The 26651-nt window shown below is 35.3% G+C and overlaps 1 protein-coding gene across 2 annotated transcripts in view; it reads left to right on the plus strand.

Annotated features, from left to right (window-relative positions):
- LOC139975866 (calmodulin-binding transcription activator 2-like) overlaps positions 1 to 26651 on the plus strand; it is a 109130-nt gene that overhangs the window by 24419 nt on the left and 58060 nt on the right. For both annotated transcript variants that reach the window (XM_071984132.1, XM_071984133.1), the window contains exon 3: positions 24141 to 24208. In XM_071984132.1, the coding sequence (XP_071840233.1) occupies positions 24141 to 24208 (68 nt within the window). The remainder of the gene's footprint in view (positions 1 to 24140; positions 24209 to 26651) is intronic.

Genomic DNA, 26651 nt, shown 5'->3' on the forward strand with positions numbered 1-26651 from the left:
CATACATCACTTACAGTAGCAGCGCTAGTTTATTAGTTTGTTTGACCAACAAAAATTCTGAAAGTGTGGTCGCATCTAAATTGGTTCACCAAATCGTAAAGAAATAAGTAATATTAAACTGAAAAAAAGATCATTATTGTTGGCTCCACACTGTGATGAAATAAGAAGACACACTACTTTCAACTTTGTACAATGTATGTTACAATAGTCTGTCTGTCATTGTGCCAGCCATGATGTCAAAACTGGGGCAAGTCTTATTAAGATTGAATGCAAGAGATATCACATACACCATTGGATCTGGTACTACAGGCCTGTTGGCAATTTAAGATATAATTAGTCAGTTAAAGTAACATTGTCTGCTCACATTAGTTCAATGGTCTACAAAGGAGAAAGTTTCTTGGAAATGATGCTGACTAGAGGTAACATTCCTCATACACATGATATGTATTTGTGTCATTTAGAGGACAGATGAAACATACAGATGGTCATACAACATGGAAGAGGTTCAAACCCGGATGAAATTGTCAATGACCCTGCCAAGACGAGTACCCTCCTCAAGGACCCTTGAAATGGCAGAGTAAATCCATTCTTTGCCAAGTTGCTTCTCACAAATCTGGACGTGCTCTTGTTTGATGATAGAATCCCACTGGCAAGCCCTATTGTAGCTATCTCATTATCGACAGCGTGAAAAAAGGTGTGAGGCGAGTAGCACTGGGGTGTCATCCAGGGATTCAATGGTCGGTATTGATCCAGAGTGCCGTTCAAGAAAAAATTGATTCCCTTAACTCTTTTCTTTGAAAATGTGTATAGAACTTTTTTTTCCAGAAAGATCAAGTAGAAGATATTGACGTGTTCTTTAGCTTGTTGGAATCCCTGTTCTAAGGGAACATGCACAATAGTAGTAAATTAGAAAAGTGTATGAAAGTGAGTGGCTTTACATCATGCGGGCATAATTTATGGTAAATTCAAGTTGATATAATATGAAAGGGCATGTTGGGAGCACAGTAACTTCCTAGCAATGGTGGAACATGTGGGATATCTAGGATAAAGGGGATATAACATGATGCACTATGTTCATCTTGAAACCAACTGTTACAAGTCCTTCTATTAATCAGTCCGTTCAATTTATCTAGTTGTTTTTGTGTGTCCATTTCCCTCTGTAGATCTTATCCAGACATCAGGCCTTTTAACGTTTATATGCACTTATCTAAACAAGTCAATTGCCATAAATTTAAACAGATTTTAACAGCTCTTTTGCCCCATGGAATCCTTAAAATTCATTCCTTATTTATCTCTTTTTAATATTGAATATTATATGTAGTTGTAAAAAACTCAGTCCGTCCCTTTCGCTGAAGTTTCCTGTTGAGAATATAGGTCTAAATAGCTATTATTGCAGTCCTTACTTATTGGTAGCCATTTTAAAATAATTCCATTTCATTGTTATATTTATATCACAAGAACTGCTTAATAATGTTGAAACATTTCTCACACAAAGAAAACTCCAACTCTATTGACAAACCAATTGATAGATGCTTATTATGGAAGATAAAGACATGATATGATATGTTGTCACCATGATCTCGGTCTTGCGTGTCTCTCGGTGAGATTTAACTGGAAGCGTGGAGGAGATACTTGGATGAACAGCTTAGTACTGTTACTGCAGGGAACCATTGCACACTGTTAGTAATATGTAATTTGAGGTGTGAATGACCAGCTCTTAATCTCACTCTGTTAGATATCACTATCAGAGATGTCTGTAGGGATATAAGGCTGTGAATTACTGTTTGTGTGGAGTGGTTTAATATCATTTCAGAATACTTAATAAGTAAAAACCCACAAACACACACGTATGAATAAAAATAAAGATGAAGGAAAAAAGAAAAAGAAAGAAAAGGAAACAGGCTGAAATTTGAGAAAGCACATCAAACTTCTTGAATTTTAGATGGTTGATTTATTGGATAAAATATTCTGATACAGTACCGTAGAGGTGACAGCCATATTGCCTCAAAGCAATCAATTCATTCTTCAATTTATTTTTCATACTGTAACTCTGTCAAGTCGACTGTTAGATCCTCGACGAATCTAGCAGACCTAGGAAGAAAAGTTATAAATTTTCTTTCATTTTCGTTTGGGGGAATCATTTTCCAACTTCAGGAAGGATTGTACATTACCAACACGAAACTGTGTTCACAGATGCAGAAGGCGTATCTAAAGAGTCTATTTTAAGCAAACTGTTTTTTAGTTGTTTCTTTTTTGTTAATTACTTTCAATTAATACTCCTTTCGGTACCTTAATTTCTGTGTAATTTACCTTAATGTAGATGTCTGGAGAAACATATAATATATGTACACTTAACACCATGTTAGGATTCACTTCCTTCTTTGATTATGTGGTATTTTCTTCAGGTTTATGTCTTCATAATGGTGGATTTGGAAGGAAGAGACTGTGGGGATTGATCCTGGAGTGGGTCAGTGGGGGTCGCAATACCAGTTACCAACATGGGTCTAGGTTAGGGTGCATTAAGTGGCATATTGGTGCTTGGACACAAGTTAAAATATTGCCGTTGGTAAACGTTGCACACAAGTAAGTTTTGCGTTTTCCTGTTATATTAATCACATCAATGAAAGACATATGTCTGCTGACTTGATGAGACCTAAATCTTCATCCACAGATACAGTAAGAGAAGAGGCGGGGATAATTCATCTCATGTGCTGTTCAATAACGGCCAAAGCATTATCAAAGCAAATTTGGACTAGCTACATCATGATGCTGCCTTCCAAACTCACTTGAATACAACATTCATTGTTATGTTGATATTTTGGTCTTTCTCTGAAGTTGGTTTTCATATTTGTCGCATACTTTTCTCATTTTTGGAGAAATAAAGTTTTACTTACTTTCATATCAGCTTCAATTTCCACTAAATTGAATTAACCAATTAACAGAAGGGTGGTTTAATTAATATTCTGACACATCCTGTATTACCTGTGTAACCCTAACCCATCCTGTAATACTTCAAGAATATAGAAACAGATATGTGACTGTTTGGAACAATGCGAATAATACGCTGTGCCTCATCATACGAAACTTTCCTACCAGATATACTATGCATATATGCATAACCCAATTTGCATATAAGATTCTGGACAGAGGATGTTATTGTCATCAAGCCCTTGGTCTAATTATGAACTGATTGCAAGTTTTGGGGCAAAGAGAGATATTTACTACATCCTTGAAGAGAGATAAGTCATGGCATTAGAATCCATGCAGAACTGGTGAGATGGTCATGATTATAATGGTTAATTGTAAAGTAAAATAGGATTTTAAACAGATTAATTCCAAATATAATTTTTCACCAAACCTGACGGAAGTTATCTGCATCGTTTGGTCAAAGTTACATCCTATTTATGGTATTTGGATTTGTAGAGATACAGATATTTAGACTTTGGTGTAGTTATATACAGAATGCTTTCGAGTATCAGCCGAGTATCAGCCGAGATGTCATCGTGGCAGTTGAACTAGAAACTGCGTACAGTATTTATGTTTATAATGTACAAATCATTTAATCAACCTCCTGGATCAAGGAAGGGTTTATTTAAATACTTCTCTCATCTCTTACCTGTCTCCTATATATATACACACACTTTGATCTACTATGGCTACAAAGTGTTCCCAGTGATGTACTGCACCCTCAGCGACCCCCTCTCTAAGGTCATCAACCTCGTCCATCTGAATCTATCTTCATTTATAAATGCCCACATCAGTAAGTTATAGGAGTATATGGTCAAATCAGATTACATTCAAACACATCCTTTATCTAGAGTCAACCATTCCAAACGGGTAGTGTAGAATTACATTTCTCTACTATAAATATTACTGGGTTGTCTTGAAGTTTAATTGTTTCCTGTTCGTTGCACTGTACTGCACTATGTTTGTAGCACTTAAGGCCTATAAAGTAGTATTCGCCTGGTTTTTACAACTTTGCGATGAAACAACGCTTCATCCAGCCGCTGAAGACTGAATAACAGATCCGCTGGCTAATTTACTCTGATAGATTTTCCATTACTACTCATGATGTTTGTCAGCTGAGGTCACTTGCCTGTTATCGTTATGAGTAAGTGCAGGTTTTCTATGAGCAACATGGAGGTGTCTTCTGACAGCTTTAAGGCCCTCCTCTCACCTAACAACATCAGTCTTGATAAGCGCAGCTTTTAAAGTAAGAGTTAGTCGCCTCAAAATTCCTTCTTTAAAAGTATCAGGTGGTGTTTGTGTGTTTATAAATGAGAATAAAACTCAGACTGAATGCATGTAAAGGTGGGGGAGGGGTGGGGGAGGGGTGGGGAAGGGGTGGGGGAAGGGGTGGGGAAGGGGTGGGGGAAGGGGTGGGGAAGAGTGAGGGGAAGGGTGGGAAGGAGGGTGAAAGGTAGGTGACATGAATGAAAAACAGGCCAACTATGTAACATACTGTTTTGGTGTGCAGGATAATTGACCTAATTGACATATTCTTTATAATGTTGCGGTATATTCTTCCCGATGTTTCTGAAGGATTCTTCAAGATATTTGCATTACTTTCAACAAAATTTGGAACTCGCTTCATCAATTTTGATTAAAAAAAAGAGATGAAGTTTTAGGGAAGAGGGAGATTGTGGTAGATTGATGGTGATCTGTTTATCTATTGGTGAAGTATGACAAGTACTGTCAGTTACCTATGTACGTTAGTTCCATCTTTCTTCAATTTTGCTTCTGCATGTAACTGTTATGTGACATGTTCTGTATATGGAATATATTGTGATATACAGGGTGCAAACATCTCTCTGAACAGTTATCTTCACTAAAGGATTTGTGACACCCGATGAAAGTTAACTTCCATTTCAGTTATCCCCGCCGTTCTTCAGATAAGGAGAAATCGATCAACTTGAAGAGTTTTGTCACTTTAAATATTTGTGGTTGCTTTAACACCTACAGTATCCTGATTGGTGGATCCCAACCTGCAAGGGCCTAAATTAATAATAAAGGAACTAAATGTGTTTTTTTTTTAAAATATATTTCTTGGACAAATCTACCCCATTTGCTGGATGGCATTGTGTGGATCACTATGTATTTTTGTTATACCATCAATAACCCAAGTGTTTGGAGATTCAGTGAGTATTGGAAATCTTCTTAAATAAACTCAAACCTCTCCAACAATTACGAAAAAACAGGTAGAATTGAAATTCAACCTCAAAATCAATTTAGTTTAATCTTGGTTTCAAGCAAAGCATTTCATTGCTTGCAGGAAAGAGAATGTGAGGTGGCCAGGTACATTTCCAGAAAATGCTGTTCTGTATATATACAAAAAAGACAAGTAAAGTAGAAAAGGAAAGTAATAAAACCAAACGCAAGAACTTATTACTGCTGTAAGAAGCTGTATGGTGTATCATTACTTAGTGTGGCAAATGCCGTTTTGTCCTTGCAATACTGTATGGTGTAGTGCTATGCTTCATGTACTAATTAAGGAAGTTATGGTAGTACTGTAAGAGATACTGGAATGTTATTTTGTAATTATTCTCTGGGTTGTTTACAAGCCATCTGGGTGATTAAATCATTGCCTATGTTATTATTTGCTTGTTTGTAGTATTTAACTGAAGTAATAAACTTTAATTTAGTTTTATATTTTATTTTGGTTCATTCAGGCACTTTCTATATTGTGTTCTGTGTCAGTGTGTGTGTCCACATACAGTGTAGTTTAAAAAATATATTAATATAAACTGATATTGTTCTAAAGTATAAAAGCATTCCCTTTATCCTGACAGGGATATTAAAGTATTTAATTGGCTATTGGAGTCCTTATTTGAGTTTTTACTGCACTGGACATTCCCATAGCAATATCTGCAGGGCTAATATATCCCTATGCATGCACTCTTCATCTGTGGCTTTGCATACAGTAGCAGCTTGATTTGAAATTCCTTCCTGGGTGAATCTCACAGAGCTTTGAGTAATAATACATTACTATGTTCATTCATGCTATGTTAATTTGTAGTATGCAACACTAAACTACTACAGATTGTTCAGTTGTATCTGTTTATAGCCTGGGACATAGTTATCCTATTATGGTGTTGTTTATCCTATATGGTGTTTTGCATTGTTTATCCTATGGTGGTGTTTTGCATTGTTTATCCTATGATTGTGTTTTGCATTATTATTATGTTTTGTAAGGACAAAAAAGTGCTAAATTGGTCCCAAAATGTGTAGCGTTGCTTTAGGGGGTGCCCTTGTTCTTTAAACTGCATGAAGATAGGTGATGAGAATCATATACTGCAACAAACTTTTAGGCCCATGACCCAGAATCTTCCATGAGGGATTGGAAAGACCTATCCGATCCCTCAATCCCTCAGAACTGATGCTCAAAATGCATGAAATCTTAAGCTTTGACTATTGACTTGATGTGCAAAAGTATCCCAATAGATTTTCTGCGACACGCACCAAAAAAATTGTAGATAAAATTTCTGATGTCCTTGTTTTCTCTATCTGTTTTGGTCACCATCTACTTTATATTGTGGAGATCAAGTAGGTGGGTTTCATAGAGTAAAAGTACTGTATGTACTGTATGTGACTCCTAAAGTGAGATTAAGTGGATCTTTATCGCTTGCTTTTTAGTTAATACTGTACAGTAGCAATGGGGATGAATTGATAACAGGATACAATTTGATACCATTGATTTGCTGGGGATTTGTCAGAGTTGGGTACTCCCACCTAAACTCAATGGATAGAGCATACTTATGACCTCAATTTGCTATGGTTAGTAGTTCAAACCTTTTTTCAACTGATCATTTCAGATCATTTATTTCACAAGTAAAGTTTGTAATACTTACTTCATTTCTCACCAACATGTCTCCTCACAATAACTGCACACTAGCTTCATTCATTGCAGTTTGGTCCGTCTTTGAAGTTTTCATCTCGAGTAGATACAGTTTAACGACGGTGATGTTGAAACCACAGTCATACAATATTTACCAGTCACTGTGAATATAATGTTGTCAACTTATTATAAAATACTGATCTGCCTCCTTTGGTTGTCTCGGACGATGGGACCACCTGACCACCGTTAAAATTTGTCTAGCTCCTAGCATGAGTCCCTAGGCGCTCTTGCTCCTAGCATGAGGCCCTAGGCGCTCTTGCTTACTCTTAGCATGATTCCCTAGGCGCCCTTGCTTACTCTTAGCATGATTCCCTAGGGGCTCTTGCTTACTCTTAGCATGATTCCCTTGGCGCTCTTGCTTACTCTTAGCATGATTCCCTAGAAGCTCTTGCTTACTCTTAGCATGATTCCCTAGGCACCCTTGCTTACTCTTAGCATGATTCCCTAGGCACCCTTGCTTACTCTTAGCATGATTCCCTTGGCGCTCTTGCTTACTCTTACCATGATTCCCTAGGTGCTCTTGCTCCTAGCATGATTCCCTAGGCGCTCTTGCCCCTAGCATGATTCCCTAGGCGCTCTTGCTCCTAGCATGATTCCCTAGGCATCTTGCTTACTCTTAGCATGATTCCCTAGGAGCTCTTGCTTCTCGCCCTTTTCATCTTTGTTCGCTTCATCTTGAGTAGTTCTTTCTTGTCTTATACATAACCATTTATATCCAGAATCAAACAAATATGTCAGATTTGTCCCTTCCTAAAGTTCAAGTGATAGATTTGAGTTTGTTTAACAACCAGCTGAACAAATTCAGCTCTGACATGAGTTTACTTTTCGTGGTCTTGCTGTTTACTAGGCTGGATATTTTTTGTGGCAGATTATTAAAGAGAACTTTACTACTCGCTTGTTTCTACTTAAATAGTGCTCTTTTCTGTCTACTCTGCCTAGCCGACAGTTGGTAGTATTGGAGCATTGCATCTCCCTCCCTCCACCCCCTCCCTCCCTCCACCCCCTCCCCCACCACAGTCCCACATTAGTTCCAGTGGAAGGAAATACTACTATTTTGAAACAATTTATTACTTTTCTCCTTCTTTTCTGAACTTGTACCTTGCAAATACAATTGCTGATATTTAATCATGTTATGTATTATTACTGCCTCATTTACATCTCATTATCATCTCATTACCGTATCATAACTGGATTTCATTTACTATACTAATGTATTCAGTGGATTGTCCTCAAGTATATGAAGGAAACAGAGATAGTTTTGTTTTCCCCTGTCTGGTCAATATTATACTATCAAAGTAAAAATAAGAAATAACAAAACACACTTGTCCCCCCTATCATAATGTTGGCTTTCATAATATAAGAGATCCATATTGCTAAAGGCTAAGCGGTCCTTTATTTGAGTTTCACTCGTTTGTATTTAAGAAATTTTACTGTAAATTGGCAAACCACCCTATCATTGGCCCAGCATCCTTTCATTAAATGTAAATTTAGTCCAAGATAAAGACTTACGGCCTTTTGTATTTTCTTCATTGTTGATGTTTATCTCCCCCCCCCCTCATAAACTGCTCAAGGCCTTTGAGGAATTAATTATCTCTTCGTCAAAGAAGGAAAAATATTCTGAAATATCCTCCATAATGACCAATTTCATCTATTCCATTCTAATTGTCGTGGGTCACCATGCCAACGTGAAAACCGTATTATCACATTCTTCTCCCGAAATGGGAATTCATATTAATGAGGTAAAACCAAACTGTACACGGCTCATGAAAATAACAATGACCTAGCTACTCTCATCATACCTGTGCGCTATGAATAAACAAACAAACCTTGGGATCTCAAAAAAAAGAAGCAAATAAATGTTTTGTGGATCTTGCCGCCTTCATAGATTAAAGGAGTATTTAAACCCAGCTGCATGAGTCTGGAAAGTATCAGTTTCTCTATATAATAGGAAAGTAAGGATATGTTATTAATGTAACAGATTGTGAAGAAGCATCGAACGTGTATGTTTGCAATAGCAAAGGCATCATGAAATTGGCATGAAGATGAACAAAGGTGCAATATGAGTTAATAGTGACCACCACATAGAATAATGGATGGACTGTGTTTCCAGTTATAGAGTAAATGTGACATTGTAGGAATAAAAACCTATCATTAATAAGCAAAAAAATTAAAATAAAATAATGAATCATTTTCGTCTGATTCAGGCAATGAGTCACCAGTATAGAGTTCAAGTGCCACTGTTAATATTTAAGTTCCAAGCCATTTATGCGCATGCCCAAAATTGAACTTTTCCTGAAGAAATTGTCTGATTATGAAATGAATTATTAATCAGTTGAACAATTCAAGCAAAAGAGCTGTTCTCTGAACTCTGATGTATAGATCTGTTCATCGCACAATTCGTCACGTTCAAGTTGTGAAATTATGTTTCTGCATAGGATCTGAATGCAAGCATTGCTAGTTGCTGTATATCACTATATATCACTGGTGTTCAAATGTTAACACTTAGTGACCCTAATTTTGACACTCATCATCTTGGCAAACCTCCATGGGTGTATGTTGCAGTTTGGTGAAGGGATCTGTTAGGGAGGAGATATCCCCTCCCCTTTTGAGAATTCTTTTTATTTATGATTGAAGGTGCTATATTTTACAACTTTTGAAGTTATTTAAATATTGTCTTAGATCTTTTTCTACAAACACCAACAATTTCTGCTTGCTTCCAAAATTTTGGCCGACCCTCCGAAATGTTTTGCCGACCGTAAAAACAAGTGTCTGGACATCCATTCTGAACACCAGGGACTTAAATAATCATATCCCACAAATTTCTGTCAGATTCAGTCTTAAAATTAATACAAAGGTCTGCATGAATGTTCCAGTCTCTCTCTCTCCTAACACTAACAGGTACTATATGCTAATTATGATATAATGCTGTAAGACATCTACATATTTAAAATGCAAAGTAGGCTAGCAGTCTTAGCTCTTCAAATCCATTTTAATTATAATGAAAGATGATCGGCTTAACACTGAATGTTTTAATACCTCTAATTGGGAGTAAGGATTGTCACTGTTTGTAAACAGTATGTTTTATTTTTTTGGTTTCCAGTATTTATTTGATACAAATATTCTGAATTTAGGAAAATTAAGCACACAAACCTGAGAAAAAAAATGATATTAATTTTAACAGAGAACAACAAAGGTTTGTGATCAGCATCATTAGTTTGCACTGATGAAGACCTCGAAAATCCAGTCAGTAAATTATGGTAACTAAAGTTGAATAAGAATCCACAAAAAGAATGAACAATGTAGGCACTTTGGGTGACCAGAATGAGAAGGAAGGGCATTGACCGGAGGGGTTGGTCTTAGAGGGCGCACTGTGTTAAAGTCTCAATGTGTGTTTGCCAAATTTTAACTTCAAACTTTCCAGCTTACTGCCCTAAAAGCTCAGGGAAAATTACACTGTTCTATGCAATTTTCATATTAATAATCAATATTTTTATTCAGTTATCTGTCATTAAACATTGGAGGTAAATAATATTTGCCAGATTTTTTAAATTTGCAAGGCCCGCCCAATAGATCATGGGCCAATCAAATCTCTTTGTTTTGTTTACGACCGTTAGGCATAGAACTTACGAGTGGACGATACAAGTACATTATATGTAGGTTACATTTGTGTAATGAACATTCTGGTATGGGCGGTTGCAGTGATTTTACGGTAAATCGTTCGCACCATAAGGGCAACAGAAAATAAATTTCTTCTTTTTCTCAATTGCGACGGCTTTTCTCCATTAAACCCATCTGCTCAGAGTGCATTTAGAATGAGAAACATTGAATCTGCTTCGGAAGTTTGTTTTTCCGAAATTCATCAGCAAACACGTATTGAGACATTAAAGGTTACCAGTTCAATTTAGGCACAGTAGAATGAGAGTTCTGTTGTGGGGCGACAGGTAAGGTCGTCACCCGTAAATATCCAAACCAGTAACTTTTAGAACTTTTCACAAAAATGTAGATGTTGCAAATCCAGTCAGTGAAAGCATTTATTGCAGAATATACACTTGTAACTAAATGCGTACAGTAGCTATAAAAACATACAATAATTAATGGTAGATGTGCATTCTTTGTTTTCACTTTGTTGTAAACCAGACAGTGTACCCTTAACTCTTACAAGGATAGTAAATATAAAATGTAACGTTTACAATATATAATATACGTAAAGTACAAATATCCAACCACAGATTATATACCTATCAAAGTTCCAATCAGTCTGAGGCTGCCTGTACTTTTTACTCAGAGCAAGAAAAAACTGTGCCATCGGAAAGCCAAATTATATTTTATGGCCGTTCGTTGACTATCATGGTATGACAAGTCTGTCATCTGTGAAGCCATCAACTTTCATATTTCTTGTCATATTAAACCGTAGAAACATGGCCTGCATTCTCTGTACTCATCTGTAGTTAATATTTCAATCATATATTATTAATGACTATGAAATCCTTAGTTAATTAACTTCTATACGTGAAGTCTAATTCTGTCATTCTTGGTATTTCTTATGTCTGAACAATGGTAACAGTATCCATCTCTGTATGAGGCTCTTAATTGTGAATGGCCTAATTTACTTACATTTTCTTTTGTCAATAATCTTCCAGGAGGGGGATAGTTTTGAGTTTGGTAGGGGTGGGGGGGGGGGGAAGTATTAATAAATATCCCCATCACGAGAAGAGGTTAAACCTGCACCTGTTATTTTCACCACTATCATCTTATAAATTTTCTCATGAAAGTTGAAGTGAACAGTTTCTATTGTTTCTATTATACTTAAATTAAATTTGAAAAAAAAAAGAAAATAAAGTGGCCTCACTTTAAGAATAAAAACTGGAGCTCTAAATCTGAAGTTTTAATTTTTTAAATATTATTTGTCATCCCTAATAGGGTAGTTCTGCTCAGTGTAGAAGCACTGCTTTCCAGAGGAGCCCTCAAAGTTAGTATATATTTGGCTATACTCACTATGCTACATGACTACACACAAAATATATAGCACTTTTTTTTATAGCCTATTTGTAACTTAAGTAACCTTTGACCTTAAGGACAGATATCTCCCAATGCCACTGACCAACCAGCATCTGCCTACATATCTTTCATCATTCTCGTACCACACACAATGTCTGTAAGCTTAAGAGTTTTCTTTCCCTAAGAGCGATTGCTCATTTAAAAAAAGTGTCCATCTGGAGTCCACCTGACAGAAGTTCCAAAGTCTTGATAAATGTCAAGCATTGGATGGTATCGGCCTACCGTCTCAGAAGTATTGGTTATGTGTGTTAAAGGAATTGTGCAGGTCCGTTTGTCTCACCTATGGAACAGAAGGATAAGATAAAAAATCAGCGACTTATTTTACTGTCCTTTTGGGGATGATTAGATGCGTTAATTTGGATGTATTCACATTTTAAAGACCGTTTTAACTTGATGCTTTTGGTATTTTTATATGGTAGTGCTGTACACAAAGCTGGTCTTAATCTATCAGGTTCACATTCTTGCATGTATTTATCCATTCTACTGACCAAAACAGGACACAACCCACTGTTGGTCCTCTAATACTAATATTAGGGTTATCTTCAGAAAATCTCCCAACCAATGGAGGTCTGACCGCATGGCTGGACTGACATGCTGAATTATATACTGTAATACTTAGTATAATTTATACCTGTTAAATATTATCATTCTCATTATATATGACATATGATATGTCTTTGCATGCCATACCATTCATTAAATCCTACGTATGTTCATCCCTTATTCCCTTGATAATCTGCTATGATAGAACTGTTCTCTTTGATAAGCACAAACACAAGCAATTTGTTCAATGCAATTATTCAATAATATATCTTCCGTGGTAGATTTGTCTTGTTGCATGAGGACCATCTTTGATCTTCCAGGGAACGTCTAAAGCTGGATTCTTCTTTGAACTTGTCACAGTATAGCATTGCTATTATTATCGTCTGTTAAAGGAAAGATTTTGTACTTGGAAGTGAAAACATGACATGTTAACTTGTATTGGAGTTCATCAGTGTTATACATTAGCATAACATGTTACCACTGTGCATGACCAGTGAAAGATTTAGTTGAAATACTTGATATACAAAAGATGAAGTTACATTTAATAACATTACATATGTAGAACAAAATGTATTTCTGTAGTTACTTTAATAAACGGTTCGTAACTTGAGGGGTAGCGGTGACCCAAATTTGTACAAACGGCATACCTAGCTCCCCTTACTAGCTTCCAGTATCCAATTTAAATATAAATATTACATATTTCAGTCAGAATGATGCATCACTAAAACCTAATGTAAAATGCATCTTATGGAAAATTCCACATTCGCTCCCCCCCCCCCCCCCTACACCAAACAGTAACAGTCAGCATTATTGATTATAATATAGAACTAGTGATAGATAAAATCTGAAATCTTTTGATAAGTGAGTTTTAGTTTCTGTTAAGTAAAGGGAAACTGTCAAGCCTTCGATTCTAAGTCATTTTTCAAGTCTGATTACTGGCAAAGATCACTTCTGTTTGTACTAGTTTTCAAGCCTTTCAAAACTGATCTTTTGTACAAAAAAAACAAAACAGCATCTCTACGAGAAGTTAATTAAGAACCTTTAGAAATGGTTTCGGTGCGTGATTGATATGGGCTGTTATTGGATATATATATGAATATATTTCATATATATGCAATATATTAGAATGTCCTTGATGTTAGCAAGAAATTGGTTTCACCAAAGTATTCTTTCATCTCTCTTCTCAAATCTGGTCAATTTTGCTTCCATTTTATTAGTGAAGGTGTCTATAGAAGATAGGGTCGATATTTAATGAAAAGGTGGTGATTTTACAAGACTGTTATCCGGGTAGAAAGAGATTTTTACAATATTTTCCCGATATTACTTTATACTCAGTTCTCATCTGTCAGTTCTTTTTGAAACCAGCTATCACCAAGAATGAAGAAATATTTAAGAGCCTTAATCTTATGTAGATGGCTGCTAGTAAGTCTGCATGGATATTACTCAGGGTTGGACCTTGTTACTATCAAAAACATTTCCTTGTCCTTGTGTTGACTGCAAAGATGTTGGTTTTCTAGAGTAGGTATTATTGCCCAAAATTGAAGGTTTAATGAATACCTGTGTAGACTGAAATCTGAACATTGTTTTGAGAGTTTTAACCAGTTTCCATGCCATATTCACACATGCATTTCCTCATAATCAAGCTAAAATCTGATGGCTTACTACTAGTTGGCTTTTTCTAATGTTATTGTTTAGCCCAGATTCTTTATTATTTAAATTAGGCCAGATTCGTGGCCACCCAGTTGAGACAGTCTTTTAATTTTAATAAACTGTATTGTCAGTATGAGCAGTATGACTAGTATAAAGGTTAGGAACTGTTCATACTGTTCATATGTTAGAAGTACAGTATGATATGACAGGACAGTATAGCGTGGTATTGGCCTTAGTCTAATCATATATTTATTAGGAACTGTTCATACTGTTAGAATGAGTGCATTGAAGCATGATATGACAGGACAGTATAGCGTGGTATTGGCCTTAGTCTAATCATATATATTAGGAACTGTTCATACTGTTAGTATGACTACTTAGAAGTACAGTATGACAGGACAGTATAGCGTGGTATCATAACGTCATTGACAAATTATCCCAACACGTGTTGGTACATCTGGTATGACCAGTTATTGGTCTTCATAATTGGTGAAGAAAGTTGTATAAAATGGTGAATCAAAATAAGCCAACTTACTTTTACACATAAAATGGTGAATATCACTAGTCCAAAAGAAAATCAAAGCAATGAACCAAGTGGATAGCCTCGGATGTCAAAGTATGTTGAAACACACATAGTTGTATTTCTAACTGGCAGATTTAGAAGTAAGTGGGCGATGTAAGTGGGCGATGTTCCAAACGTGGGGTATATGTGACACAGTACTAAAATGCTACCAGCTCCCTAGCTGTAATAATTTAGATGGGAAAAGTGCTTGTTTAATATTGCAGGCAGGTATGTGTCATCGCTGGTTAATACACAGACCAGTAAGTGTTTGAGGAGTCCTTAGGGTATGTTGACCGTGATGTTTACAAGTTATGCAAAAGATATAAAAAACAAAACAAAACAACAACAAAGATACAAGAAGGTATTTAAACACTATATAGCTGTTGCTCTTGTATTTTTCTGGGGGAGTATAAAACTTACTTATATCTTTCTGTGGCTGATATTCCAAAATTCCCCTGCAAACTTTTTGAATCAGAGGAACCAATCAAGAAGGTGGAGATGATTTGTCAGGGAGAGAGAGAGAGAGAGGGAGCTATGAGAGTTTCTTAATTTTCATCTCGGCTCTCCCGCAGTAAGATAAACCACTTCTCTGTCTGTGGCTCTGTCATCAATTTTGCATATACTAGCTTTCACATTATGTCTACCAGATCATTTACGAGCTCAACAAATTTTGTCGTATAACTCTTTAGATGAGACATGAAAGATGTCTTCCAAGTATTGACCTGGGAATTCTTACTCTATATCTCGGGCTTAGAGGACGATCTAGGTCTTTACCGTTAGGAATTATGTGCATGTAACGCTGTTTAATGTGTGAACCTCTCAAAGTATTGACAGGGATGCATAAGATTTGACATTATGTTTATTTAGAAAATGAAATATCCCCCCCCCCCTAAAAAAGGAGGACAAATAAAAGACCAGTATCAAATGTATAACATAAATGGGACACTTATAGGGTTTTTTGAACTAACATGATAAAGTCTCAGACTTGCTTGTTGCCAAATTTAAACTTCGACCTTTCCAGCTTACTGCACTAAAAGCTCAGTGAAAATGACACCGTTCTATGCAATTTTCATATCAATATTCATTCTTTTTATAGAGTTATCTGTCGTTCAAGATTTTGAGCAGAATAAAATTTGCCAGAGTCCGTAGATTCTACAAACTTCAATCAAAATTTGCAAGCCCCGCCCAACAGGTCATGCGTCAATCAAATCTCTCTGTATTGTTTACGAACGTTAGGCCTACAAGGGCTACGTTCACTTTATCGTGGCTAACCTGTTTTAGGTCCCTTCTCTTGAATGGTATCTTTCTCTCGGTCGTAATGACGTAGCTTGCGAAATTTTGTCATGTCCTTCCATTGCAATGAAGCAATTATATTTCAACTATGTAGTAACTATGTTATGAAATAGAAAAAGCTGCTTCAAGCTGCAGTGTAACTCAAAGAGTTGGACATTGGAGTAGTACACATTCTAGTTGTGTTTGTTGTTAGTAATTGAGCCTATAGTTTGACTCTGTGCGTTGAGATTAGGCGGCAAACCAGAACTTACAAAACCTTGCAATCTTAATTAACTTCGTGTGGCAATTCACTAATTTTGATTTTTGAAGTTAGAGTGGACGTGAGATTTCTAAGTGTTATGCTCTTAAAAGTCAAGAGGCTTTACTAACAGTAGCTGATCTTATTGCTATCCTTCATAAAGAACGTTGTAATTTGTGATGGGAGAAGTGAAAAGTTCAAGGTTAGATTCTGAATAGAAGTATGTTTAACACTGTAACCTTAAAGTTGTTCAGATTTGAGAGTACTATAACTAACTACTGCAGGCGTTAATACTACGGCTCAATCTCACAACGCAACATCAGGATTTTAAAAATTGGTAAAGAAGTTTTACTCCTATTGAAGCATTGAATTGCTAGAAGAATTATGTTTGACTGTAGACAAACTTGTAACGTAGGCAGTGTTGCATGGACAAATAATCTTAGACATTAGCCGTAGGACTAGCATTTAAAAGTGAACATTTCTACCGGTAAGAAAGAACATCCAATGCCTCAGTGTTCGATAATGCCTTAGTGTGCCTTAGAGTTCTTTAATGCCTTAGTATTCGATTGGCGTTAGTGTTCGATAGTGCCATAGTGTTGGATAATGCCTTAGTGTTAGATAATGCCTTAGAGTTCTTTAATGCCTGAATATTTGATAATGCCTTAGTGTGCCTGAGAGTTCTTTAATGCCTTAGTATTTGATTGGCCTTAGTGTGCGATAGTGCCATAGTGTTGGATAATGCCTTAGTGTTAGATAATGCCTTAGAGTTCTTTAATGCCTGAATGTTTGATAATGCCCTACTGTGCCTTAGAGTTCTTTAATGCCTTAGTGTTCGTTAATGCTTTAGAGTTCTGTAATGCCTTAGAGTTGGATAATGCCTTAATGTTCATTAATGCCTTAGTGTTGGTCAATGCCTTAGTGTCTGATTATGCCTTAGTGTTCGTTAATGCCTTAGTGTTTAATGCCTTAGTGTTGGATAATGCCTTAGTGTTCGATAATGCATGTTGTTGATAGAATCCAAGCTTAATAACCCAAGTATTGACACATGAAAACACTCAAAATCCCTCAAGTAGTTCCTGGAGGACATTATAATGGTCTGTTTGCAATATTTTCTAGTTACTCGAAAGAGCCAATGAAGTCGTGACAGCTTTACACTGTAAGTTGATTCTGCCATGATGGAGTTCTTGACGTGGATTTCATCAGTGAAGTGCGAGATTGTATCCTCTGTTATGCTTCCACCAGGCAGAGGGATGAAATGCCACAAGCTGTTTGGATTCTTTGCATGCTTGCCGTGTGGCTGCCGTGGCGGCCGGCAGAGGGAAGCTCCTATTTACATTGTGTCACCAAATCTGATGAATTAATTACATGAGGTGAATCGTACAATTTGAGTCACATCAGATTAAAGGAGGAGGGTGCACGGTGTTAAATCTGCCAAAGAACAACTTTATAGATGGTAACTTTGTTAATAACAAATAAGTTATTATTCATGACCTCCAGTGTCATTGGCCGACTGATATGTCGTTGACATATTAAGTTGCCATGCTCTTACGGTCCTTGGATATGACTTGAACATGGTGTATGGAAAACATTTATTTGTAATATGGTATTCTGTATCAAACCAGCCTGTAAACTACAAATTGCTGCTTCAGTCATATGGTTTAATATTATTTAAAGGTCCTCAGTACTAGCTCGCTTTTTGCTCCTTTCGAAAATACCGTTCAGAAGTAAACCAATGTGTAGAATATCAACGTAATGGAACACGTTGGCTTATTTCCCTGCATGTTATCAAAGTCTACCAACTTGATACCAGTTTATGCTTGAATGTTTTTTCCCTTTAAATTTGCTCTCCTGAGTTATTCACATTATGTGAAACATTCAGCAGGATGAAGAGATATCAGGTGATCTTGGTGTCTGATTCTTCATCTCAGAAAAGTTATCAGATGTGTGATATAATCTGACAGCAACTAAAATTGCATTTTACACTTTCCGGAATCATTTTGCCGTTAAGAGGTAGCAGAAGTGGTATCTGTTGACAGACTGAATTAAATTGTGACGGAGAATTGCTGTAAGGGTGTGAAAAGCTTTCTCACGTACTTATCTCAGCTTAGAGCTGGAAGAAGACAGTTCACTGAACTCCATAGAAATGTTACAGACAACCCTTGAACATCAAAATGATGAATACACTTTCTAAAGATCTGTATGTAGGTTATGTATAAAGTGCATAAATTGCTCTAAGTAACATTTGTCTAAATTTATTTAAACTATTTTGATATTATTCCTCACTTTTCATGATCAAGTTGTTAATATGCTCAACTACTTACCTATATCTTTAAATATAAAGATCAACACACCAGAAGAACACTATGACATCACAGATTTACAAAAAGGCAGCTCTCAGACATGACTGTTAAACTAGGATATATCTACCAAGCGAAATATGTTATTTTAGTATATATCGCTACCAGGTTGTCTTGTGTTCATATTGTTATTTCAGGATGTGGCTTTTATTTATTGGAGGTTACTTGAAGTTACTACTGTATCATGTATATCTGTATGTAATGATACAGCTACCAATGCAGGTTACCAATTTTGTATCTATGGTTCTCTAATGGTAGTTCAATTGTATAAATAATTTAATATGCATTCATCAGAGACCTGCACGATTATTCCAAATTGCGGTCATAACTTCTCACATTGAGGAAATTGAATTAATAGACTGACTGGCTTCAGGTTTGAGCATGTCTTGGTGGAGGATTCCCTCTCACTGCTGGGAATCTAGTCTCGGGGTATCATATATACATCGCCAGAGGTGCTGAAAATTTCCCTCCTGAATGACTCCAGTCCAATACTTAATTATGGTTCCTATGGTAACGCAAACAACATAAATCAATTTTTGTGTTAACTATAGAAAGTGTTGAAAGAATTTGGTCTTCAGCAGTTTTCCCCCATTTTAAGGAAAGTAGGAATTCAAAGAAGTGACATAATGGTTGAAAATATTTATTAACCCAAAAAAAAAAGGGATGATTTTGTCTTTTCAACATATTTAGGTATAAATATGGAGCTGAATAAGACAAATTTATTCATTATTTAGAAACATGATAAATGTTATCACAAACCAGAAGTCAGTTTGGAATTAAAGAGATAGATAGCTGATTACAAAGGATTAAATTGAATTAAAACCTTGGAAGGTTGACCAGCAAGGTTATTTAGAGAAAATTAAGATAGTGGGATAAAGGTATTAAAAATATAGGAGGATTTAATGGAAAGATTCCTCACAAGGTTAATTTCATAAAAGGAATATATATATCTGGCTGAAAATTTCAAATTGAGGTAATTGCTGTGAGGATGATAATACAAGTACTGTTCATCTGGAATTACCAGTGTAGGTCAGTTGTATGACTTGTTAAGTTTAATGTAAAATAATGAAGTTCCTTATCAATTTTTATTTGATTAATATTTGATTTAATGGAAGACTGAACTAAATGTTGAAATTTTTACTAATATTCACTAACTGACCTTCATTTCATTTCCGAAAAAAAAAAAAAAAATTAGAAGCTTGAATGAGTTTAATGAATTGTAATCTAATTTTAAAATATATCCTCTATTTTTGATAAAATTATGTTATATATAAATAAAAAAAAAAAAAATTGATTTGGTGTAAGTTATTCTCATCAACTTTTTACAAGCAACTTACAAATGCAAAGAAATTAACGAATTCAGACAAAATGGTAAAGACTGGTAAAACGTTTTAGCCGGGTGGATTGTTTGAAGTCACGGTATAGTAAGTAAGCAACACCAGTTCAGTGTGACAGGGAATGAGTCGTGAAATCTTTGGTTAGCTTGAGGTTTGTTTACATCAAGAATACTAAATTAGTGTCAGTATAGGGCATAGGGATTAAAGAGAAGGGGAATCACTAACTGACCTTCATTTCATTTCCGAAAAAAAAAAAAAAAAATTAGAAGCTTGAATGAGTTTAATGAATTGTAATCTAATTTTTAAAATATATCCTCTATTTTTGATAAAATTATGTTATATATAAATAAAAAAAAAAAAAAATTGATTTGGTGTAAGTTATTCTCATCAACTTTTTACAAATGCAACTTACAAATGCAAAGAAATTAACGAATTCAGACAAAATGGTAAAGACTGGTAAAACGTTTTAGCCGGGTGGATTGTTTGAAGTCACGGTATAGTAAGTAAGCAACACCAGTTCAGTGTGACAGGGAATGAGTCGTGAAATCTTTGGTTAGTTTGAGGTTTGTTTACATCAAGAATACTAAATTAGTGTCAGTATAGGGCATAGGGATTAAAGAGAAGGGGAATCATAACTCCCTGTATGTTGTGTGAGTTTCCAACTGCATGTCATTGAGTAAACCAATCGGAATCTAAACGGTTTTTATAAGGGCGCTGTAGTATGGGTCCTAACAGAACGGTAACGGTTTTTACAGGGGCGCTGTAGTATGCGTCCTAACAGAACGGTAACGGTTTTTACAGGGGCGCTGTAGTATGCGTCCTAACAGAACGGTAACGGTTTTTACAGGGGCGCTGTAGTATGCGTCCTAACAGAACGGTAGATACGGCACTGGGTCCTAACACAATTGATCTAACTGTTTACAGATCTGCAAAGATTTTATAAAATCGCTGTAATGTAGCCCAATCTATGAGCTAGTTATTAGTTGTTTTTTTTTATTGCTTTTTTTTTCTCTTTCTCTCCCGCACACAAGAGCACCACCCTTCAGGGTGGATATGCACGTCTTATAAATCACCATTATTATTATTATTTATGTACTGCACCGACAATTGTATCTGAACAAAATATCAATATAAATCAACTAAAACATGAAAAGAATTTTCTTGTTAATTGACTCCTATGTCTACTATCTACTCATAATCAGCAATATTGTCGTTATAGTTTGATGTAGATATACTGTATGTAAAAACTAGAACTTGGCCTCGTGCTTTGTTGATTATTGAATCCTTCTTGGAAAAACCAGTCTTAACCAGCATATTTATTTGGTCACGGAAAATTTCACTGTCATGTAATACATAATAAAACACCTTGTTTGCATCGAGGAGAAAAGGCGTATGTATAAAGGCTACTTCCTGAGAGCCCTACAAAAGACATTATCAAAAGCTTAATATTTATATTTTCATAGATTTTTCTCTTCTCTATTCTTCCTTTCTCTTTATACAAAGAGATCATGAACAATGTTGTGCTATCTGTAACCATGGGGATGGTATTTTCAAGGTTTTTCAAATACACATTGTTAACCTAGCTTTCAACTCATTAAGTTACATTGCAGTTACTAAAAATAAATTCTGTATTATAGTTGCTATTTGCGGTGATTTTGTATAAATTTATTCTTTTTTCTTTTCCCCATAAAAATGATGTAAAAGATGATATAACAAATGCAGGTCAATAGCTTGATTGGTTTAAGTTTAAGGCATTAGTACAACAATCAGTCCACAGTTTTATGTATAATATTTGCAATATGCTGCTTTGCATGTGATTAACACTACTACTGTATGACAAAGTGTCCTTGGTGTTGGTGGTGAATTGTTTTAGAATCCAATAAACTAATTACCTATGTGTTTGCATTCATTAATGTTAATTGGATATCAATTCAACGAATGTAAAATTTGAGTAATATTTTTGGTTTTGGATATAATTATCGGAAATGAATGAGCTACTGCATCATCTTTACTTTAAATCATGTACAATTCACTCGTGCACATGACAGTATGATTACACATTAATATTCATATAATGTCAATGTTACTTATAAATAGTACAGTATGTGTGTACATATGTACAGTATAGCTGCACACAGTAAGTGCATGTTGCTGCGATATTTTGAGCGTCCATTAAGATACAATACATTTAAGTGAACATTGAATGTTGTCAGTATGGCTTTGATGAGGTGAATGATTGCATGTTTATGAAACATTTGTTTTATTTATCAGTAACATTAATAATACAGGTAGATTAGTAGATCCCTCAAAGTGACTTTATTTTAAATGCATATATTTCAATGATGTAGCATATTTCAATGATATAGGTTGTCATCAGACTTGAAACACTCGCTGTCTGTCATTTGCCCTGTCATGGACAAGGCTTCATCTTGTGCAGCTATTCAATATTCTGCTATTTCAGCAAGTTCCGTTCCTTGTCAGTCTTAGTGCGATCCCGAAGGGCAACAAGCAGACAGGAATCAGTTAAACTTAAAAGGTGTTATGATAATTCAGGTTTCTGGCACACGAGGGGTTGTTTGGCCTCGCAGTAAGGATTTGGTGGCAAAAATATTACCCAGAAGTGTCATAAAATTACTAACAGTTGAAGAACTTAACTGGTGTCAAGGAAAGTCTCCTTACATATTATGAATATTAAACCAATACATTTGCATAACAAATGAGGATCAAACTTGTTTACAATGCTTCCCCGAGGGAGATAGAACCACGTAAGGATTGAGTTAGACTTCAGTTTTGTCAAATGATACCAACAGAGTAGTGTTCAAACGAACTCTTTGCCTTGGGTAGAATGACGCAAAGTTGTGGCGTGAAGTTATATAAAGGTTTGTGTAAAGTATACATTAGCATATGTGTGTAGGCGGAAGCAGTCTTAATGTTACCAAAAATAACTGGAAATGTGATATATTGCCTATAGGATTATGGAGTACAGATCAAAAAGGTGAAACCAAGTTTATCCCAACTAATTGTTTTGAAATGTCAACCAATATTAAATACAAAATGATATTTGGAATGTGTACAAAAGAAACATAACATAACCAGTAATGGTCTCTCTGGAAGTTTTTGAGAATCTTTGTTTTTTACCTTATCGGTGATCATAAACTAAAAATTAGTGAAATTAAATATTAATCATAAAATCTGCTGCCTTCTGTCATAAAAATATGAAGTAGATATATTGAATATTAGAAATGTGAAAAGTTTGTATTAATATGATGATATATTTATCTCCATGTGGTGATGCAGTGTTAACGTATCTGTAGTGTTCAGTCTTATTGTCGATGTGTAGAAATTAAATTAGTAGAATTAGAAACTTGAAAGATTAAGTGGACCAATATTAAAAGTTTCAGCTAATTGGTTAAAAAGTTAACTAGAATTAGGAGCAATGAATTATTTTTAACACATACTGTAGATCTCTTAGCTAGTTCTACAGTAGGTATATCCATTAAGATGTTAATGTTACACAATACAAGCTGAGTCAGATCGTTGCCATGTTACAGCCCTTGAATGAATTCCCTCTGTAGGGGAAAATAAGAGCAACTAGACATAATATTTAATATTCTGGAAAAGCTTCCAATCTCTCTCCCTCTCACAAAAAAAAACAACCCACAAGTGGAAAAGAAATAAGCAAAATTCAAACAAAATTCTAACCTGCCTAAAGTGCACCTGAATTGAAAACTGGCTTGTTTTGCTTATCATTTGTCCATAATATAAATTGTTTTCTTACAATATAATAACTCATCAAACAGGGTAACACTGTAAATACATTTGTGCGGTCAATGTGGGGGGTCATGCAGAATTCTACCAATGATGGATTTATTCATTAGTTTTGATGTACTAAATGCAATTATTAATATACAGGTGCACGGTGAAATTGATGATTTTTCCTGGCCAATTTTACTTTCCCTTCTAACCGTCCTCATCCCTCAAGTTGGCCTGGAAAATGACTATGAGAAAAGAGACATCCTCTACTTTCCAAGTTTTCTCTTGTATTTATTTTGTCTTGGATGCTGGAAATGAAGAATGATGTCTTTTTTCTGCAGCTTTCTTTTCCGTCTCCTCGCTTTGACTTATTACCTTCAAGATCATTTTCTCTCCAATTTTGTGTGTTTTTCGTCCTTTCTTCAAATTTTTCTTTTCCGTTTCTGTTTCACAGGAAATTGCATCTTGGCTAACCTCCTTCAACAAGCACGAGGAATGGTTGTCAACGACACTGAAAATCAGGTTGGTTATCCCCAAAGAACCAATCAGAACTGGTTGATTCTCATTTTGCCTCGTCTTTGTAACTTTCTGAAGGAGATCTGTCAGAGGATGAGAATGGAAAAGCAGTGTCAATAAATGTTACCGTGAAAGTTATATAGATAAATTTGGCTTCTGGAATCACTTTCATGTTAAATGTTGTGCTATCTATAGAACAGATTGAGTCATGTGTCAAATGACCGTTAAAATCAGCTTGCCAAATGTGTTGATTATAGAGTGTCAATTTTCTTGTCTCTGGAAGTTACTGAGTAGGTTTGATGTGTAAGGAATTGCCATATAAAAGAGAAATGAGCCAATTTAAGAGTGGATCGAATACGTGAAGTAGTATGCATTCTTAAGTTACCCAATTTCTCTCAGTAGATTTGTTATAGACAGCTAAATATCTCTGTTGAAGTTAAGCTTCAATGAAGTGAAGCTATAATAATAATGATAATAATAGTAAGATAATGATAATAATGATGATGAGGTTCACGATGACGATGAATTTTGTTAGGTTTGCTGATATAATAGAATTTGATGGCAGTCTGAGGTCTAGATATAGTCCAAGAGTGGATACGTCCTACATTGATAGATGAGATGTAAATTTTCTTTTTTAAATTTTAATTTAATTTATTTGCTTACCTGTCTCCCCACAAACTCAGTCCTCTGGTTCTAACATGTTTAGAGTGAACTGATTACCTTCTTGACACTGTATGACCTCTGTGGCCGTTAACTCCCTGTAAGTTTAGCTACCATCCTTCTCGTTTTATCACCAAAAGTGTACATGATTATTTTAATTCCCCTTTCACCAACCCCCTAGTATTAACCTGTATGACCTATGACCTCAGATTCCACAGTATAGATCCCAAGGCTTGTCATTATAGTTAATCTGGTCTTTTGTAAATCTGCAGTTTTGTGCATTTCTGTCAGTACAAAGTTGAGATGTTGTTTTGGTTCTATTTCATATATAGGAGGTGACATTTCAGAAAGGAAAATATATATTTTATTCAGGTATGGTCTTTGAATCGCTTAATTTGTTCTAATTGTCTTTAATGGGTTGTGATGGTTCCTCAACAGACGAGATGATCTTGCTTATAGTCCTTAAGTTAAAACTTGCTCGAATCTGGAAGTGTAAATCTAGCTTGGTTGAGATACCAACAAGATTTCAAGAACCAACTGTGGAAACATTCACTGACTTTAATATAAGTAGTCAAATATTGAGGTACTCATTGCCAGAAGCATTAGATTGTAGATTCATGGGCAATTGTCTGCAGACATAATCATGAAGAGCTCTTAGAAAATTGAGATCAAGATATGCGAACAAGTGTTTGCTAAGTTCTAATGTTTTTAATATCGCTTGTGGAGGACTGGAGGTGTCTGCAAAACATTTCACATCGCAAAAAAGCAAACATACTGCAATGTCTGCCTTGCACATGAATGCAAACACACTCAGTGTTATGCTCATCTATGATGGAACCATTTTGTTAAAGAGGCTTTGATCATATTCACCAAATTCATCAACTGGGAGAGAAAAGAACAGTAAAATTAAGTTGATAAGTGGACTACGAAACTGAAAATGTAGATTTTGATAAAAACTGAGGAAAGGAATGGAATACTCAATAATACAATTGAGCTCAAGTTATATAAAAAAGGAAGAAGTTTGGCCATATGAAGTGGAAGGAGGGATCATAACGTTCCATGACTAAAAGTTGTCAAATTTATTTGTCATATAACTTTTTCTGGTATAGGCAGAGTGTTAAAACAGTTCTCATTAGTTGTATGTCTAATTAAAAGGGATATTCCCTGTTAATGAAGTTGATTGCTTATAAACATTGCTGGTAATTTTCTTTCTGTGTAGGATTAAACCATGACATGATAGCAAATCATGGCAAATATATGAATTGTTTCCTAATTGTGTGAAATTTTTGTTTATGCATCTGGCAACAGTAGATTGAATGATGTCATGTGATAGCATATGAGCTGAAATTATTATGATATTATATTTGTTTTTTGATAATATCTAAATCATTTCTAGAAATAAGCTGCAGTTTGATGGCTTGCTAAAATATGGAGAAACTTTGACAAATAGCAAACACTCCAAATTATAACATTTATATGACAAATCAAAAAGAAGATTATAATATTAGAAAAGTAAAGGTTTCAAAAAGAACATGTGTCATGATGACATCACATACCATCAACGCTAATCCAGTTCTTGGAATAAGGAAAGGATTAGCCAGTCTAAATCTAGGTTACTTTACCATATGGGAAAAGATATTGAGATACGATTTTCACTTTAATACAGATTGGAATATGTAAGCTTCTTTAACGTATTAACTATAATACAGTTGGCCACAGAAATATCCATAAACTCAATTCAATGTTGGTTGAGATTTTGCCAATGACAATGAAATAACCACTGGGATGA

Source organism: Apostichopus japonicus, chromosome 11 (genome assembly GCF_037975245.1).
Source record: "Apostichopus japonicus isolate 1M-3 chromosome 11, ASM3797524v1, whole genome shotgun sequence".
Taxonomy (NCBI): domain Eukaryota; kingdom Metazoa; phylum Echinodermata; class Holothuroidea; order Aspidochirotida; family Stichopodidae; genus Apostichopus; species Apostichopus japonicus.